Genomic DNA, 18,743 nt, shown 5'->3' with positions numbered 1-18,743 from the left:
TATCTAAGGCAAAGGTGTATAAGTTTAAGAAGCTTAGATAAAGGATTATCAAAGCATTAGGTATTAGAAATATGAACTTCAGAAATTCAATAAGTAATGATTTCTGGAAGTTCAGTTGTTTTCTAAAACATGTCAAAGCTAGTGGGAGCATAAGTGTTATGCTTATACGATAATAATCATCATGATTGTGGGAGCATAAATGTTGTGCTTGTATGATTATTAAGGCAAGTATTGCAAGTTAGCAATATTAATTATAGAAAACAATAGTTATACTTTGCAAAGTCGTAAGGGTTGAAAAGTTGTTTTGCTATAATTAAGGGAGAGAATATTGTACTTCGTTTCAAAATCTAAAGCTTAGATTGAGAAATTTTAATAAAATTAGTCAAAGGATACATAGTGTGTTCTTAAATTTCGATTATGATTACAGCATCCTTCTTCATAGTTCGAATTGTAAGAACGAGACACATAAAATATTATGGCAGAAGATGGATAAAGCATCATATCTTTATGTAAGACATTATGCATCGTGTTCCATATGCTTCGGGTATAGGATCGATTGCAAGTGCTATAATATTTGACCATTCTAAAATTTTCAAAATGTCTAGCGCATTTAGAGGGAAAAAGGACTAGAATCGGTTTTGACTAAAATAATTAAACAACTATCAAAGGACGATCCAAAGCTCGCTGAGGATTGGTCGCTTGTGAGTAGTTGGAAGTATGGTATTGGATGACATTAATATGAATAGATAAGATTCTATTAAGAATGAATTGTTATATGCCAAATATGGAAATGTTTCCATATTGGGAGTTGGATATTAAGAATCTATGTCTAGATTAGAAACTTTTATGCAAGAAGGATGTTCAAAGGAATGTACTTTGAGTGAGAGACATCATATCTATAGAATTGTTTCTGATAGAGATTGGCCAAGTCTTGATGATTTTGAGCTATGACTTTACGAAAGAATCATTGCATAAAATGTTAGAATCTAGCATAAGTAACAAGAATTTGATATTCTTATACTTATGAAAAGGATTGGAAGTTGTGAAATGAGTATGATTGGAAATGTGTTCATTTGATCTATTTCACAAAGAAAGGACCGTAGGTAAACATTGTGTGCATGCTGAGAGCATGGGACAAGTGTAGTAATAATTCAAGTAAGAAGTTGATTACCCGAAACAACAAATAATGAGTAATCGATATGGTGATAAATAAAAGGTGTTTTATTTATACTCAAAGGTTTGGGACCATATAGGATTAGTATTATTCTTGTGTTTCACTTTGCATGTTTTGACTTCCTGAATAATTAAATTGGTTCAGAACAATCAAATTATTCGAACGGACCACAGTCGTTCATATGTTGGAAGTAGGTAGGAATGAAGACTGTCGTGAATTGGTGTGTGGATTGTCTAAAGTGTATTAGACATAAGCAAATGTTTGCTGCAACGTTCATGAGTGCTTATGAATATGATTTGAGCATTGGATTAAACCCACGCTCACTTGGATCACTTCATGGATTTTATCACGAGTGATTGGTGAGACGATAATATCTTATATTCTTGAAACCGAGATGTGTGAGTTGTATCTTACAAGTCGGTTACACATTGATAATATGTAAACGCACCAGTAACTTGGTGTTATAAAACATATTGTTGTGTGTGATTCGGTGAGTGAGTGCAAGCGAGCATTGAGTCGAAGTTTATCCGTTCCTTTTACCCAAAGTAGGATAAAAGTGATATATGTGGGCCCCTCGATGATTTAGTGATGACACCTAAGCGCTTGGCCAAGCCGGGACTAATTTGATGTGTTCAATTGTAGTCTGTTGTCAGTCGTCATAAATCGGAAATCGGGAAACAACACATAGACAGAGAGAATGATTTAAATCCATGTCTCAGTCTATACGATATCTAGAATGGAGGAATATATGATCCCTTATCTAAAGGACACGCTTCTGATAGGATCAGAGTTGACAGCGGTTTTTGAAAGCTACGATTGCAGATCAGGATCTGAAGTCATACGCATAATAGTTATTAGACTTATCCAAGTGGGAGACTGTTGGATTAGTGTCTAAGTCCATAACTATTTTGGTATGTACTTGACCCGATGGTGCATGGTCCTTTTGGGTTGCCTTCACCAAAGCAACTTGATAGGATGAACTATGGAGAGAAAGGATTAATTATGATTTATTAATATATTATGAGAATAATATATTAAAGGAGAAATCATATTGTTTAATTAATATTAGTCAAGAATTAATTGATAATTAATTTTGTGGCTAAAAGAGATTAATTAAACTTAAGGGACTGGAACTGTAATTATAAGATAACTGCATTTGGGCTATGGATCAACTTGGAATAATAGGTTGGACGAATTCTATGGGGAAACCCATTAGAAATCGTCCGAGGGATATTCTAAAAGGGTCCATGGGCTGCTTAGGGCTTAAGCAGTCAAATTAGGGTTTCCTAGTTGAAAACCCTAATAGCCTACATGTATATATAGTACCCTTAAGCCCCAAAAACGTGGTTAAGAGTTCCACTAGGGTTTCTGGACGTTTTGGGCAGCCTCCTCTTTCTTTATTCTTCATCCTCTTGCTCTTGGTGTTTGTGAGCCATTAGAGGAGTGACACTTGTGACTCTAAGCTTTCTAAAGCCATTACAAGGAGGATTTGAGATTGTTATTGCTACATAACAATCAAGGTATGATCTAAACCCTAATTCATATGTTAATATTGATTATCACATGCTAGATCTAGGGTTTATAGTCTTGGATGAATGCATGTACAATAGAGAAACCTAGATCCAAGCATTAGGGTTTGTATGAGCACATAGGATGTTCTTATGGTCTAAACCCATCAGTTTGCCCTCAAGATTTCGAGACACTACTTGTATGGAGTACGGTGCACCATTTATACTGATCACAAGAGTTTGAAGTATTTGATGGATCAGCAGAACCTCAAAATTCGGCAGAGGATGTGGTTGGACGTGCTCAAGGACTATGATTGTGAGATCTTATACCATCCAGGGAAGGCCAACGTGGTGGCCGATGCTTTCAGCCGTAAGGCGGCAGGTTCCCCGATTGGGAACGTTTGTTTGAGGATGATGGTGATATCTCCATTGTTGGATATGATCAAGGAGGCCCAGGTCTAGAGTGTGAAGAAAGAGAATTTGAAGATAGAGAGGATTCGGTGGCAATATCCTTTGTTTGTTAAGGATAGCCGTGGCCTTCTGACACAATGTGGTCGGGTGTGGGTACCGCTGACTGGAGGAGTGAGACAGAAGATATTGTAGGAGGCACACAAGTCCAAGTTCTCTATACATCCGGGGGCTACGAAAATGTATAGAGATTTGAGACTGAGTTACTTGTGGCCCTGCATGAAGCGGGAGATCGCCTGGTTTGTGGAGCGATGCCTGATCTACAGGAAGGTCAAGGCCGAGCATCAGCGGCCTCATGGCAAGGTTCAGCCGCTACCCATTCCCATGTGGAAGTGGGAGAAGATCGCTATGGACTTCATCACGAAGTTACCGAGGACAGCGAGGGGTGTGGATCCATATGGGTGATTGTGGACAGGTTGACGAAGAGTGTCCACTTTATTCCAATCCCTGAGAGTATATTCGCCGAGAAGTTGGCGAATATTTATGTGCGAGAGGTGGTGGCTAGACATGGGGTGCCAATGTCGGTAGTCTCTGACAGGGATGTTCGATTTACATCTAGGTTTTGGAAGAAGTTCCACGAGGAACTGGGCACTCAACTGCATTTTAGCACGGCATACCACCCCCAGACAGATGACCAGAGTGAGAGGACGATCCAGACACTTGAGGATATGTTGCGGGCATGTGTGTTGGATTTTGGAGGGAGTTGGGATACGTACCTACCATTGGATTATTATACATGAATAAATATTATTTTTAATATATAATATTTATATATTAATAAATATTATTATATTGGATTATTAATTTATTTTAGTTAATTTTGTTTATTGGAGTATTTTTTTTATTGGGTTATTATATATTAATAAATATTATTTTTAGTTTATAATATTTTTATCCTAACAAATATTACATTATCAGATTATTAATTTCTTTTAGATATTTTTTTAATTCCTTTTTTTTTGGATTAATTCTTTTTTGTTGGAATATGACTTCTAATTTTTTTTTATATAATAAATATTATTTTGTTGGATTATAAGTTTATTAGTTTATTTTTAATGTCTACTATTAATTCTTTTTAATTTTATTAGTTCCACCACAAAGTCGTCAGAATACGCAAAAACGTTGCCTCTCATCATCGAAAATCGTCGGGATCACAACAAAACATCTTCATCGGAGGTCGGACAGAAACCCACCAACCTTTTCCATCCAATGATGATGTTAGTCACATGCAATAACACCACTACCATCACCCGATCACCACTACCACTTTTAATGTTTATAGGAGTTTGTTGCGTATTGTGTGAGATATGGAGGATTCTAGCGGATTGTGAAAAGGTTGTCGTAGGTGGCTACCGAGGATGTTGGGTGGAAAAAGTTAATAGAGTTTACGTCGGACGTCCGATAAAGGTTTTGGCGGTGATCCCGACGATTTTCGTTGATGAGCAGGCGACGCTTTTGAGTATTCCGACAACTTTGTGGTGAAACTAATAAAATTAAAAAGAATTAATATTATACAATAAAAAGAAATTAATAATATAATAAATAATATTTATTATATAAAAAATAATAAATTAAAAGTAATATTTCAATAAAAAAGAATTAATCCAAAAAAAAGGAATTGAAAAATTAACTAAATGAAATTAATAATCTGATAATTAATATTTATTAGAATATAAATATTATAAATTAAAAATAATATTTATTAATATATAATAATCCAATAAAAAATAATTATTCCAATGCACAAAAATAACTAAAATAAACTAATAATCCAATATAATATATATACTATAGATTAAAAAATATTTATTCATATATAATAATCCAATTAAAATACCCGATAACAAAGAAATTAAAAAATTTTAATTAAAAAAAATTAATAATCTAATAAAATAATATTTATTAATATATAAATAGGATATATTAAAAATAACATTTATTAATATATAATAATTTAATAAAAATAAAAAGAAGATATGTAGAAATAGTCATTGTAGTTTGGTTGCAGAAATGATCTCTAAAAGTAAAATAGTCATTTTAAAAAAGTTAACAGTCAAGTTGTTAAAGTTAACGGAAAAGGGACCAAAACCACAACAAAACTTGTTGAAAATGACCAGTTTTTCAAAGGTTTTGAACTTAACCACGTCAAATTACATATTTTTAAAGTTTTGTCCTTGTTTTATACAGTTTTTTTTGTAGGTTAGGATATGGAGGGAGACAAAGAGAGATCAGTTTTTGTATATAAAAATAATAATGTTTTTGCATGACGCATTGAAGTGTCACATCTTGAATGCTTGGAGAAAAATATCAAATTCTGTTTGATTCACGGCGGCGGTGGCCGACCTGTTCGATCTTCCACCACCTCAACTTTCTCTATTTACAACTCCGCCTTCACACCATTTTAATGGCGTCCTTCTCCCTCTTTGCATGTTCCCTCTCCAATTCAGAATTCAGATAGGTCTTCGAGAAATTAACTCAATTTCCGAAGCTTAGTCCAGTCCCTTTAATCTATTACGATCACATTTCAGTTACTTTTTCTCTTAATACCTGATTCTTCCCTTTTCTTGCGTAATTTCTGTGTCTAGTTAGAGAAATTGAACATGAAGCGAGCTAAGTTAGACTGGTTAATGTCTCAGAGGCAAATTCAGTTTTTAATTGGTGTAGGGTTTTTGTATATGCTCATCGTCAGTTTAGTAGTTCCCTTCATATTCAAATCAGTTACTCAAGAAGATGAACAACTTTCAAGAAGTAATTTTCTCTACACCGACGGATTGTCCAAACATCTCTTTCCTCTTGACAGTGAAGAAGAATTACAAGAAAAAGAAGCCCCAATTCCAAAAGCACTCTCCAATTCCAGAAATATTCGAAAAATTCGAGAGTTTAAAGCGTTATCCAGTTTGAATTATGACATCAACGCTATAAGCACTACCAGAAAAGATGGATTTGGGGCAATCCAGAAGTCTGCAAAAGAAGCATTTTCAGTAGGGAAGAAGTTTTGGGAAGAACTTCAATTGGGTAGATTTCCGTTACCCTCAAAAAACATCACCAATCAGAATCATACCATGGAGATTTGCCCTAATTCTGTCACGTTATCGGGGTCTCTGTTTCAAAAAAGGGGAAGCATTATTGTGCTTCCTTGTGGGATGACATTAGGATCGCATATTACTGTTGTGGGTAGTCCTAGAGAGGGACACCTTGAGCAAAATCCAAAGATTTCGTTGCTGAAACCAGGTCAGAATTTGATGGTTTCGCAGTTTATGATGGAATTACAGGGTTTAAGGACGGTTGACGGGGAAGACCCACCGAGGATTTTGCATTTTAATCCTCGACTGAAGGGGGATTGGAGTGGGAAGCCAGTGATCGAACAGAACACATGTTACAGGATGCAATGGGGATTTGCTCATCGATGTGAGGGATGGAAGTCCAGAGCTGATGAAGAAACGGGTAAGTGAAATTCGAATTCATTTGAATTTCAGTAATCCGCCATTGATGATTCTCAAACGAGTCATATACTAGCTAATCTGGTGACTTTCCATAGTTGATGGCCAGGTGAAATGTGAGAAGTGGAAGCGTGATGATGATAATAACAGCTTAGAGGAATCAAAAACCAGCTGGTGGTTGAACAGGATGATAGGCAGGACGAAGAAGATGACTTATGACTGGCCCTTCCCTTTTACAGAAGGGAAGCTATTCGTTCTTACTCTTAGTGCAGGCTTGGAGGGTTACCATGTCAATGTCGATGGTAGACACATCACTTCATTTCCTTATCGAACTGTGAGTTACATCATTCCCGACCCTTTTCAAAATCCACAACCATTTTATGTAGTACAAAGTCAGTGTGTTGTATCTTGTGTTTTTGGGAGTTAATGTTGTTTGTTGATGGTGTTACTTTAGGGTTTTGCATTGGAGGATGCAACTGGTTTGGCTTTGAAAGGAGACGTTGATGTGAATGCCATATTTGCTGGTTCATTACCATCAACACACCCGAGTTTTGATCCCCAAAGAAGCCTAGAAATGTCAAATACATGGAAGACCCCACCACTTCCAGATTCATCTGTCGATCTGTTTATTGGTGTCCTTTCTGCAGGAAACCATTTTGCAGAACGGATGGCTGCCCGAAAGTCATGGATGCAGTATGATCTTGTCAAGTCATCACATGTTGTTGCTCGTTTCTTTGTAGCACTGGTGAGTAATATCTCAACAAACAGACCTCTACATAGATGATCACACCAAAAACTGTTTTTATAAGTTGTTGCAATAATAGCATGCAAGAAAGGAAGTGAATGCGGAGCTAAAGAAAGAAGCCGATTTCTTTGGTGATATTGTGATCGTGCCATACATGGATAATTACGACCTTGTTGTTCTGAAAACTGTTGCAATATGTGAATACGGGGTGAGTGATCTTATAAACAAAGAGGTTTTCAAGGGTTATTTAAAAAAAAAAAAAAAAAAGGTTCTCATTTTGGGTTTGAATAATTTGGTTTAGGTTCGTGCAGCTTCCGCCAAGTATATTATGAAGTGTGATGATGACACATTCGTTAGAGTTGATGCGGTTCTCAAGGAAGTAAATAAAGTAGAGAATGGCAAGAGTTTGTATTTGGGAAATATAAACTACTACCATAAACCCATGAGATATGGCAAGTGGGCTGTAACATATGAGGTAATTCTATCCTTGGTCATGATTATTTGAGATTGTACTGTGACTTGGATGATCTTTTTTATATCTTTAAAAGATCTAAAATTGCTCTCTATTCTATAAACAATCTTTTTATGTTTATAGGAATGGCCAGAGGAAGATTACCCGCCTTATGCAAATGGTCCAGGGTACATTTTATCATCGGATATTGCCGAGTTCATTGCTTCGGGGTTTGAGAAGCATACATTGAAGGTATGACTTCATCAATTCAGATCTTTATGTATTAGATGCATCATATATAGCCTTGTTTGTTTTGCATATGTAAGGACAATAGAACGTTTTGTACAAACTGCATTTGACAAAAATTGCAGGACCTATATACATTTTGGTAAATGGTAACAAAGTAACTTGTCATGTGTGATTGCAACAGCTGTTCAAGATGGAAGATGTGAGTATGGGAATGTGGGTGGAGCAGTTCAACAAGACGAAACGAGTAGAGTATGTGCACAGTTTGAAGTTTTGCCAGTTTGGGTGCATTCAAGATTACTACACAGCACACTACCAATCACCCAGACAAATGGTATGCATGTGGAACAAATTGCAGCTTCATGGTCGTATCGAATGCTGCAACATGAGATAGCATAGCACCCCCATTGGTCTCACAACATCATCTGTATATAGTAAAATCAACAATCAAGATAACCTTTTCCACGTGTATAACCCACATTTTGATGACCCCACAAGGGTTGTCATGTGGGTTTTGTATAACCTGTCATGTACAGTGGTAGTTTTAATACAAACAAAATAGAAGGTTATGAAATGATCATGAAAAGTACAAGTAGGGATCTTGAACATACATGATACATGATCGCTAAATATCAGGTAAATGTTACTTTGTTGCACCATGAATCACCAAATCCCCATTAAGTTGGTTGCAATGTAAAAGTAAAACATACAAAAACGAACGATCAATCAATTGACAAATCTAAATCTTCTCGGCATACGTTGGGGACAGGCTGCATAAAACTTCACCAACGAAGCATATATATCCTTCTAAGTTGCAAAAACTAACAAATATATATATATATATATATATATATATATATATATATATATATATATATATATCGTACAACTAGCTTTCCCAAACCATGAGTTGGGAAACCCCTACAAATTATCTGTATCATCATCTTTCATTATCTGACCATCTTCAAACCCCGGACCTGGTGCAAGCTCATTAAGATCAAGAAACCGTCTTTTTTGCGAACCACCTTCAAACTCATCTTCCACCGGCTCATCAACTTTCATAGCTTGTGGTTCCTTATGTTCATCTTCCTTTTCCATCTTAGGCTCATCTTCAATAATGGGTTGATCCATCTTCACCTCCCCATTATCATTATCACTACCACTACTAGTATTATCATCACTTCCCATGGGAAAACCCGGAGTATCACTTTCACTTGCTTCATTGTTTTTATTTGGCCCATTTAACTTGTCGGGCTTGACTAACTCGGGTTCGGAATCGGAAAATTCATACTTTGTGTAATCAATACGGTTACGAGTGGCCCGTTTACTGCGTCGGAGACCATCTTGGAGTTCACCAACCGACCTTAGTTTTGTGGCTCGGCGGGCCCGCCCTGAAAACTTGTTGGATCTTTGTGGAACATCACTGTCTTCACTTGAACTTATTGACGCATCCCCTTCATCCTCTTCTTCTTCTTCTTCTTCCTCCTTGGCATTTTCTTCATCCCAATGATACTCTTCATCTCCTTCACCTTCGGAACTACTTGACATCTTTCTCCTTCCTTTTCTTCTTTTTAGATATTCTTCATCGTATACTGCTTCACCAACTATATCATCGTCACTGTCACCATCATTGTCGGAAACGGCTTCTACAAACTCGTGTGCCGAATACCTTTGAGGCCTCTGCCTCTTCCTGTTGCTATACATAAACAGAATCAGTGTTGCTTCTTATTCACTTAATGGGGACAGTGTTGTACTTTGAAAAATCCACTCAACGTTTTGATATTTTTCTTATTGGTATATTATAGTATGCAAAATCTACTTGATTATACGATTGGGTAGATTGATGTTTCAAATTGCAATGCTATAATTAGGTAGATCTTTCAGATTCCTTTCATTTCCTCAAGTGAAGTGTGATTTTTTCAAATATCTTTTAAGCATCATTTATAAATGAAACACTTAATGGGACAAAAACAGGGGGTCAGCCATGGACAGCAATCAAAAGCAAGGGGGTACCTTCGATCCAAGGGTTCAGATGCATATGCATGATCTTCATCTGTTTCATCATAATGAAGTTGGAGTGAATGTGAATCGGGTGATGATGGAGTTGGTGAGGGTTGATGAGAAGTTTGTGATGTCCCACCATTTGTGGAAACCCCATTTCTTAAACCTTCTCTTCTCACGCTATGTTCTGGGGACGCTTGCTTCCTTCTGGAAAAAAGAACAAAAGATTGACAAAAATGCCACAAGAATCCATACAATGAATTAAAATAGTTAAAGTAAAAAAGTTATTACTTGGTTATCTTGATAGCCTCATTGATTGATCGGTCATAATCATCTGCAAAAGTTGCAATTTTTATAGTGACAGGAATAAAATATAAATGATGAATAATAATAAGATTGAAAATGAGTGTGATTAATCTTACCAAAAGTGTAGGACACGGGTTTTCTGCCACGTAGGGAACGCCCTGGACCAAGTGCATCAATAATCATGCTATCAAGAAGAAGAGCTTGTCGATGCTGTCTCTTGAGCAACTTCTCTTTCCTCTGTGCACCAACAACAAACAATTACAACACTGCTTCTCTCTTATTTGACTTAATGTACAAAGAACCACTTAATAAAAAAGTCTAGGAAAACATGCTTTTCCCGTTAAATCCAGACAGACTTCTTATAGATTTACCCTCATTGTTTCTTCTCATTTCTCCAAATTGGTCATCATTTTCTCAAATAGTTTATAACTCTCAACAATGTGAATTTAGAACAGAAAGCGGTTCAAAATATGGAGGAAGATGCAAGATTCTTTGCTTACCTTATGGACCTTCTCGATCTCTGGTAGGATGTCATCTTCTAGTTTCTTCCCAAGTGAAGACTCAGTACGATTTTTGCTAGAAGATAGTTTTTCCTATCAAAGGAAAGTTAAAAATCTCAAGAGCGCAGACAGTGAAGAAAATATAAATGCTGTGATTCCATCAGATGAACAGTAATATAAATGTTTCAAAAACATGATCAGAATATTGCTTCGTGACACTTTACATTAATAAAAATGAAAGTAATCACATTCTTGAAAAGCCCATTCCATTCCATCGGAAAGAACAAACAGCTTTTTCATTCCAAATGGAATGAACCATTCCATTTCCTTCTTTGATTCTATCATGTAACAAACACTACCTACAGTATTTTTCAACAAAGGAGCAAAAATCATCACTAGGAGAACTTACTGAAACGTCTTGAAACTCATCCAAATTAGTAGCAATTGTTTCCCACTGATAAGATGGAACAGACTGTACGTTTTTCCCCTTCCCTTTCTTCACTTCCACTGTCCTAATTTCACGGTATAATCTCTGCCCAATGATAGGATCATCCTCGTACCTTTTCACCAAAAAAAAAAAAAAAAAAATCAAATCAAAATAGACTTTGGGTTGACTAAAATCATTATGAAAACATATCCATGACAAAGATTGGCAAAGTACCAGTAAGAAACTCCATGAGAGTCGCCACCTGTACGTTCTTTACGAAATGCTGAAAGAGGAACACCATGTTTTATAGAGTCATCTATATAGCTTCTTATATCTTCTTGCTGTAACAGTTCATAGCAGTTAATAAACCATGCAACAATGGATAAAAAAAACAGTTGTATTCAGATTCAGCAGAACGAATACCTCAACTCGAATGTCACATAAGGCTTTCAATATGAGCACACGAACACCAGGATCAAGGGTGTTATATGTTTCAATCTCAGCCCTGAAAGGACAAGATATGGTAATTAGTTAAACTAAAATGAAAATAAATGACATGTACAACTGATCATAACTGTAGCACAACTTACCCATGTGATGCTACAATAGGTAATTCCCCCTCTGCAACCTGCAATAAGGTTTCAAAAGCAAACTCGGTTATGAACAAAAGAAAGTTATGACAATTTTAATGGTGAAGATGAAAATATAATGTACCCAGTGCCACCAATCTCTTAGCTTTCTGCATAAAACAGTAACCCATGTGTTTCTTCCTAATGCCATCCGAGTAACTGGAGGTATTGCCTAAATAAATAGAAAACATTAAAGTGAAAAAGACACTTTAAAATTCATTTTCATCAAGAATTTATAAGAAATACACGAGCCACAATAACCGAATGCAAATACTTGGGTGCTTAAATATATCAACATATACTTCTATTTGTGTATGATTTACATTCATATTGTGAATGTTATGAAATCTTAAAAAGCTAGCCAGACATAGTATAAAATAGGATAATCACACTAAATTAGGGGAATCAACCTTATTCAAGTTCCATAACGATGTGGCAATTATTAGTAGTAAATGTATCAACTAAATTTACGTATAAAGTTATATTTTCAGGATCGATGAAACAACGAAATTAAATTCTCTCAGGTTACTATTTCCTTCTTGGGCCATTTCAGAATTCTTTTTCATTTAGTCACTAAAGTAAAAGAGACATATACTACAAGCCTACACATTGATTGACCAGAGCCATATTTGATTTTGACTCCTGTTTTTTTTTTCTGCACTATGTCTCTTTATTAAAATATAATTAGTGAAAACAATAGGAGCAAAACAAGTTGGAAGATAGGCACCCTAAATGCACATATACAGATACAAACCCTAGTTTTCAACCTCATTAGGCTGATTGTTGTTTGTTCTTTCTGGTTATACCATTTTTATAGAGTTATGCAGCATGCATTGCTATACGCACAACAAGGTTTAACTATAATAATACAAAACTTAAACTAGCAAAGGAGTAAGTAGGGTGGAGATCTTCTCACAGAATCAGTAGTTAAGTTATTTGTTTCAAATGCATGTTTGTGACAACAAAGTTTTTATACTTAAAAAAGCCAAGATCACCCCTTTTTGTTACTAACCTAGATGATTGATTAGTTTTAACTATAAATTATCAATCTAGGTCAAGCAATCTAAGAACTTAGGGATAGCCGGTGAATAAGGTAACACTTGACCTACCCGACTTAAACCTATAAATTTATTATTTAGTCTTCCAAATTTCAAAACTATCACCATTTTTCCTCTTAAGACTTAACTAAGGATCGGCTTAACATGCATTTATTAAGCATAGCTTCCAAAACCTCAGCTCCATTCATCTTTTGTTCATACTTCATATGGAAGCATGTTCTATACTCTAAAAATACAAACTTTTAAGCATAGAGCATAGTTTGGACCCTTTCAACATTATTTCTGCATTGCACATGGATGGATATGTTCACCTTAATGAACTAAAAAGACAAATGCACATGCTAAAGAGTGAGGTCTCTCCTCCAGCATGATGAAGGAAAATCGTAAGTCCAGATAAGGAAGGTGACTTATGGGGACTGAAAGAATGAATGGTATGAACATTGAACAATTAACATGTACACTAACAGGTTTCCAAAGTTAAAGATTCTTTCATATCATATATGCACACCCACCAACCTTCAATAAAGGAATATGAATGTCACCCAAAGTACCATTCGGTGTAATCAGGGCTGTTTCGAACTCTTCAACAGAAAACTCAACTTTAATATTCAAAAGCGGCCTATAAACCTGCAAAACAAAAACACACAACAATTATTCACACTTCAACCGCTTTGAATGAAAACAAAATTGAACATTTTGATTTGTTCTTCAAAGCTCACATTAAAAAAATTAAGAATTGATGCTAGCTCCCACATAGACCTAATACTCCATCGCGACAACTGTGACAGCGGAGGCTCTCGCACCAACGGTGTCACGATCGTGCTGTACGGGTTAGGAGGAGAAGGCGGTTGCTCTTCTTCTTCTTCTTCCTCCTCCTCTATTTCTCTCCGAGAAGGCCGCCGTCTGGACTTCTGCTTCCGTCCACCGGTCACAACTGCCGCTTCCGCAGCGGCAGCTGCGTAAAGCCGAGCAGCAGAACGAGCAGTACATGCCCGCGAAGGTCTCTCTCTCCTCACTACAGCGTTGCTTCCATTGTTATTGTTTGCAGCAGTTTTATTGTTGTCGTTGATTTCGCCGTCGCAATGGATCGGCGATGAAGATGGTTCGTCAGACATTATGAGAGGATCGCGCGGAGCAAGAACCTGGGGTTATGATTATTTAGTTAGGGTACACATTGCAGATCATTGGGTTGCATTCAAGAGAAATTAATATCGAGAAAATTTGTTTCTTGATATAGAATTCGAAGAAGATGAATAACAAGCTCCAAAATCAAACACCGTCATCACAACATACATACAAATTTCTCTTCTCTCTGTCCCTTCTCGTGGTTTAGAGAGTGAATCAAAGAGAGGATGCAAATTTGGGTAAAAATTAAAGGGATTTTCAAAATTGAAGAGCAGAAATGTGAGAAATTGTGGAAATTGCGTGCAAATTCAAGAAAGTATTAGGGTTTGATGGGGTGAAGTTTAAGGAAGAAGAAAGCTAGGGCAAAAAAAAGGGGAAAATCAGTTTGTGTTTGACACAGGCAAGAATTTTGAGGGCATTGAACCCAAAAGGACCGCATCAGCGCAGTTTCTCCTCAAATCTCTCATGTGTATGAATGTCTTCTCAAATCTCAAATCTCAACTCTCTTCTATGTGTGAATATGATTTTCTGATTTTGTTTCTAATATTATTTATTATATATTCTGATTAAATTAGAAAATTAGTCTTAAACTATTACACCGTGTTTTCGAGTTTAATTTAACGAGAGTAAAAAAAAAATTGTATGAAAGTGAGAGAAAGTAAAATAAATTGGTTTTCTCGAGTTTCATTAAAGAAGGATTCAGAAAAAAATGGAATGATCGCTTTCCTCCTAAGACTAAACGGAAATGATGGACTTTACTACACATGCTACTTACGCGTGAGTTAGGAGGGGGAACACCACCCCTCCATGGTGGTGGTGTGACCTCACGTGAGTGAGGCTACTAACCTTCACAAATGAGAGAGAAAACATCCTCTCTCTCTCTCTCTCTCTCTCTCTCTCTCTCTCTTTCTTTACTGTTATTTACCTTTCTCACTTCTTCCCTACCATTTCTTAATGCTTGTAAGTGTTAGTGTATGTATATTTTATTGAATGTATCTTATGTATATTGTCGGCCCATTCTATGTTTGGCCCGTTTGTGTTTTGTATTGTACGCTGTATATATATTTTGAGTATATGGAATGAAAGGGACTCATAGGAAAATATTATAATTTACATGGTATCAGAGCATTCGATTATCATAAACCCTAGCCGACGACTCTTCTCTTCGTACATCTTCTTTTCTACCCCTCTGATCTCACATTACATTCTTATTCTTCTCAATATCTCTTTCTCCTCCTCAGCATGTCGATCACAAATAAGCCCTCTTTTATGATTAACATCAAACATGCAATTCCATTCGTTCTAGACTTAGATCAAATGAATTATGATATTCGGCGTGAACTATTCGAAATTCACTGCATCAGGTATGCAGTTGATGATCACCTCAAGCCTCCTGCACAAGTAACAATTGATAAAGAAAAAAAGAAAAGGACAAAGGAACAGAAGAATTAGCAAATGCAAAGGATTTATGGATTCGCAAGAATTCAATCGTGAAATCATGGCTTTATGCCACCCTCTCCACACCCCTTCTCAATATGATTTTCAAGAAGCAAGCAACAACTTTTGAAATCTGGGAAAACCTTGAAAAGGTTTTTCGTGATAACAAAGCCTCGAAGATTATTCAACTTGATCGAGAATTAAGAAACATCTAGATTGGTAATGCTTCCATCACAGACTACTGCAACAAAATAAGTTCCCTTGTTGATCGATTAGAACACATGGATGCTAAAGTTTTTGAAGCTAACCTGGTAGCTTACATGATCAACGGGTTGTCTCCAAAATTCTGGTACATAGCCATAAACATCTGACACCGGATCCGCCTCCATCTTTCTGGGATGCTCGATCCATCCTCATTTGTGAAGAGCAACAGATGCTCCAAGATGAACATCGTGACTCTCTTATCACGCATGCTGACAGTTCATCCTCCCCACATGCCCTTATTGTTCAAAATTCGAATCACAATTCATCTCAGTGGTGTAATGATTTCAATGGCAACAGCAGCAACATAGGTTGTGGGGATCGTGGTGGACGTCGTGGCGGCCGGGGAGGAGGGCGATATGGCGGTCGTCTAAATAATAGAGGCAACAACGGCAATTTTTTCAGCGGAAGCGGAAGTCGTCAACAACAACAAAATCAACGATCAAGGAATTGGGGGTGGGCCTATTGCCCTCAGTTCCCTCTTGGATCCAATCAGCAAGGCTTGCTTCCAAGCCCAAACAACTTCCAACAACACGAAATTAAGGCCAGGTCTCAATCAGCCCATCAGACCAATATGCAACAACAACATCAATTTTTTTCTCCGGCCCAATATCCTTTCCCTCATCAGCATGCTCACCAAGCTCAACAACAAAATCCCGAGCCCACAACACTTCCACAGATGTTCAATATTATGACGTTAAATGACTCGGGTCAAGCCGAATGGTACATGGATACTGGTGCCACCTCGCATCTTCACTAAAATTCAGGTATACCCAAGTCTGTTTCTAATAAAATCAGTAATTCTTCTTCATCTGTATTAGTTGGTGATGGATCTTTAATACCAGTAACCAAAATTGGTCACACTACTCTTCCTTTTCCTAATCCTTATCGTACTTTGACCCTTCGAAATTTTTTAATTACCCCCTATATAATTAAAAACCTTATTTATGTTCGTAGTTTTGTTCATGAAAATGATTGTTCCATTGAATTTGACTCTTTTGGGTTTTTTTGTGAAGGATTTCCGCACCAACCAAATCCTCATCGGATGTGACATCACTGGAGATCTTTATCTCGTCACTTCTACACAAAATCAAGTCGTCATCTCCATTGCTCCATCCATATGGCATCGACGTCTTGGTCACCCCGGTCAACACATTTTTAAGCATTTAGTTCATAATCGTTCTATTATGTGTTCATCTAATAAAAACTCTACTTTGTGTCATGCATGTCAAATAGGCAAACATGTTAAGTTGTCGTTTAGTTCATATATTTCTGTTTCGCAATTTCCTTTTGAATTAATACACTATGATGTTTGGACATCTCCTATTGAAAGTTTGAGTGGTATTAAATATTATGTCATATTTTTAGATGATTTCTCTGATTATGTTTGGGTATGTCCTATTCGTGCCAAATCTGATGTTTTTGATATCTCGAATTTTGTCAATAATCAATTTCAAACTAGTATCAAGTCTTTTCAATGTGATAATAGAGGTGAATATGACAATAAAAAATTTCACCAATTTTTTCTCAAAACGGTATCCAATTTCGTTTTTCATGTCCTCACACCTCTCAACAAAACGGAAAAGCCGAACGCATGCTTCACACTTTAAATAACGTCATTCGTACTCTTTTATTTCATGTTCGGCTTCCTCCAACCTTTTGGACCGAAGCACTTCATATGGCGGCTCATCTTCTAAACATCCTTTTATCCACCACCCTCAATAATGACACTCTCTTTTTTAAATTATACATTAAACACCCATCCAATGACCATCTTCGTGTGTTTGGTTGTCTCTATTTTCCTCACATTGATCCTTCCCACACTCTCCCCAAGATCAACTCCATGCATCTTCCTCGGTTATCCAACAAACCATAAAGGATACTGTTGTCTCAATCTTGACATGAACAAAACAAAGCTCTTTCCTACTCATTTCTTGATGATCCCAAATTCTCTCACCCTCTTACTTCAGCACCGGTGCCAACACATCCTAGTCCAACCATGGTCGCCCCTATGTCGCCATCTACGAATCATTCAACCCAAACCTCACATTCTCTACCTTCCTCAGACCTTTCTCCCCCCCCCCCCACTCCTACCAGCTCAATTCAATCACCTTCACCTTCCTCTATCAGCTCCAATGAGCCTACTGAATCTCCTCATTCTCCTATATCACAGGTTATTCCTTAAACCTCTACTCACTCTCAACATCCAATGCTTACTCGTGCTAAACAAGGCATCTTTAAACCCATTCATAAATTAAACCTACATGTTGACACCACCTCTCTTGTTCCCAAAAATTACTTACAAGCTTTTAAGGATCCCAACTGGCTTAATGCAATGACAGAAGAATATACTGCCCTTATCTCTAACAAAATTGGGGTACTTGTTCCAAGACCACGTGTTGCTAACATAATTAATTGTATATGGTTGTTTAAGAAGAAACTCAATGCATATGGGTCTTTATTTCGCTATAAGGCGCGTCTTGTTGCTAATGGTCGCAGTCAACGACCTGGTATTGATTGTGACGAGACTTTTAGTCCTGTTGTGAAACCCGCTACTATTTACACAGTTCTTAGTATTGTTGTCACTCATAAGTGGCCTATCAGACAGCTAGATGTAAAAAATGATTTTCTTCATGGACATCTGCAGGAAACAGTATATATGCACCAGCCACCGGGTTTTCGGGATCCTTTTCACCCTGATTATGTTTGTTTGCTTCAGCGATCATTGTATGGTCTCAAGCAAGCACCACGTGCATGGTTTCACCGTTTTGCCAATTTTATATCTCGTATTGGCTTTGTTCATGGCAGATGTGACTCATCCTTATTCATCTACAGACAGGGCACTTACATAGCATATTTGTTACTTTATGTTGATGACATTGTTCTTACATGTTCCTTTTCTCAGCTTTTGGCTCACATCATTTCCTTATTAAGTGTAGAGTTCTCTATGACAGATCTTGGGGATCT

The 18,743-nt window shown here is 36.8% G+C and overlaps 2 protein-coding genes across 4 annotated transcripts; one reads left to right on the top strand and one right to left on the bottom strand.

Annotated features, from left to right (window-relative positions):
- The first annotated feature begins 5,410 nt into the window (after positions 1 to 5,410).
- On the top strand, positions 5,411 to 8,624 carry LOC145146041 (hydroxyproline O-galactosyltransferase GALT6-like). The gene is made up of 7 exons (XM_079074980.1): positions 5,411 to 6,594; positions 6,689 to 6,924; positions 7,045 to 7,335; positions 7,415 to 7,543; positions 7,637 to 7,810; positions 7,931 to 8,038; positions 8,217 to 8,624. Exons 1-7 carry the CDS (start codon positions 5,751 to 5,753, stop codon positions 8,424 to 8,426), a joined length of 1,992 nt encoding a protein of 663 aa, XP_078931106.1. The 5' UTR covers positions 5,411 to 5,750; the 3' UTR covers positions 8,427 to 8,624.
- LOC145145673 (DDT domain-containing protein DDR4-like) lies at positions 8,613 to 14,590 on the bottom strand. 3 transcript variants are annotated; one of them, XM_079074955.1, is made up of 12 exons: positions 13,673 to 14,590; positions 13,470 to 13,580; positions 11,981 to 12,067; positions 11,857 to 11,894; positions 11,690 to 11,771; positions 11,501 to 11,607; positions 11,249 to 11,399; positions 10,840 to 10,932; positions 10,456 to 10,576; positions 10,325 to 10,367; positions 10,046 to 10,240; positions 8,613 to 9,728 (listed from the first exon to the last, which is right to left on the bottom strand). In XM_079074955.1, the coding sequence occupies exons 1-12, from the start codon at positions 14,066 to 14,068 to the stop codon at positions 8,954 to 8,956; spliced, it is 2,199 nt and encodes a 732-aa protein (XP_078931081.1). In that variant the 5' UTR covers positions 14,069 to 14,590; the 3' UTR covers positions 8,613 to 8,953. The 3 variants fall into 3 exon arrangements, with proteins under 3 accessions (XP_078931081.1, XP_078931096.1, XP_078931089.1); XM_079074970.1 differs by having other exon boundaries at positions 8,613 to 9,722; XM_079074963.1 differs by having other exon boundaries at positions 10,046 to 10,237.
- Positions 14,591 to 18,743: the final 4,153 nt, after the last annotated feature.

The sequence above is a fragment of the Lactuca virosa genome, chromosome 1 (genome assembly GCF_052849685.1).
Source record: "Lactuca virosa cultivar CGN04683 chromosome 1, Lactuca_virosa_CGN04683_v6, whole genome shotgun sequence".
In the NCBI taxonomy this organism is placed as follows: Eukaryota; Viridiplantae; Streptophyta; class Magnoliopsida; order Asterales; family Asteraceae; genus Lactuca; species Lactuca virosa.
This window is presented reverse-complemented; position numbering and strand designations above follow the sequence as displayed.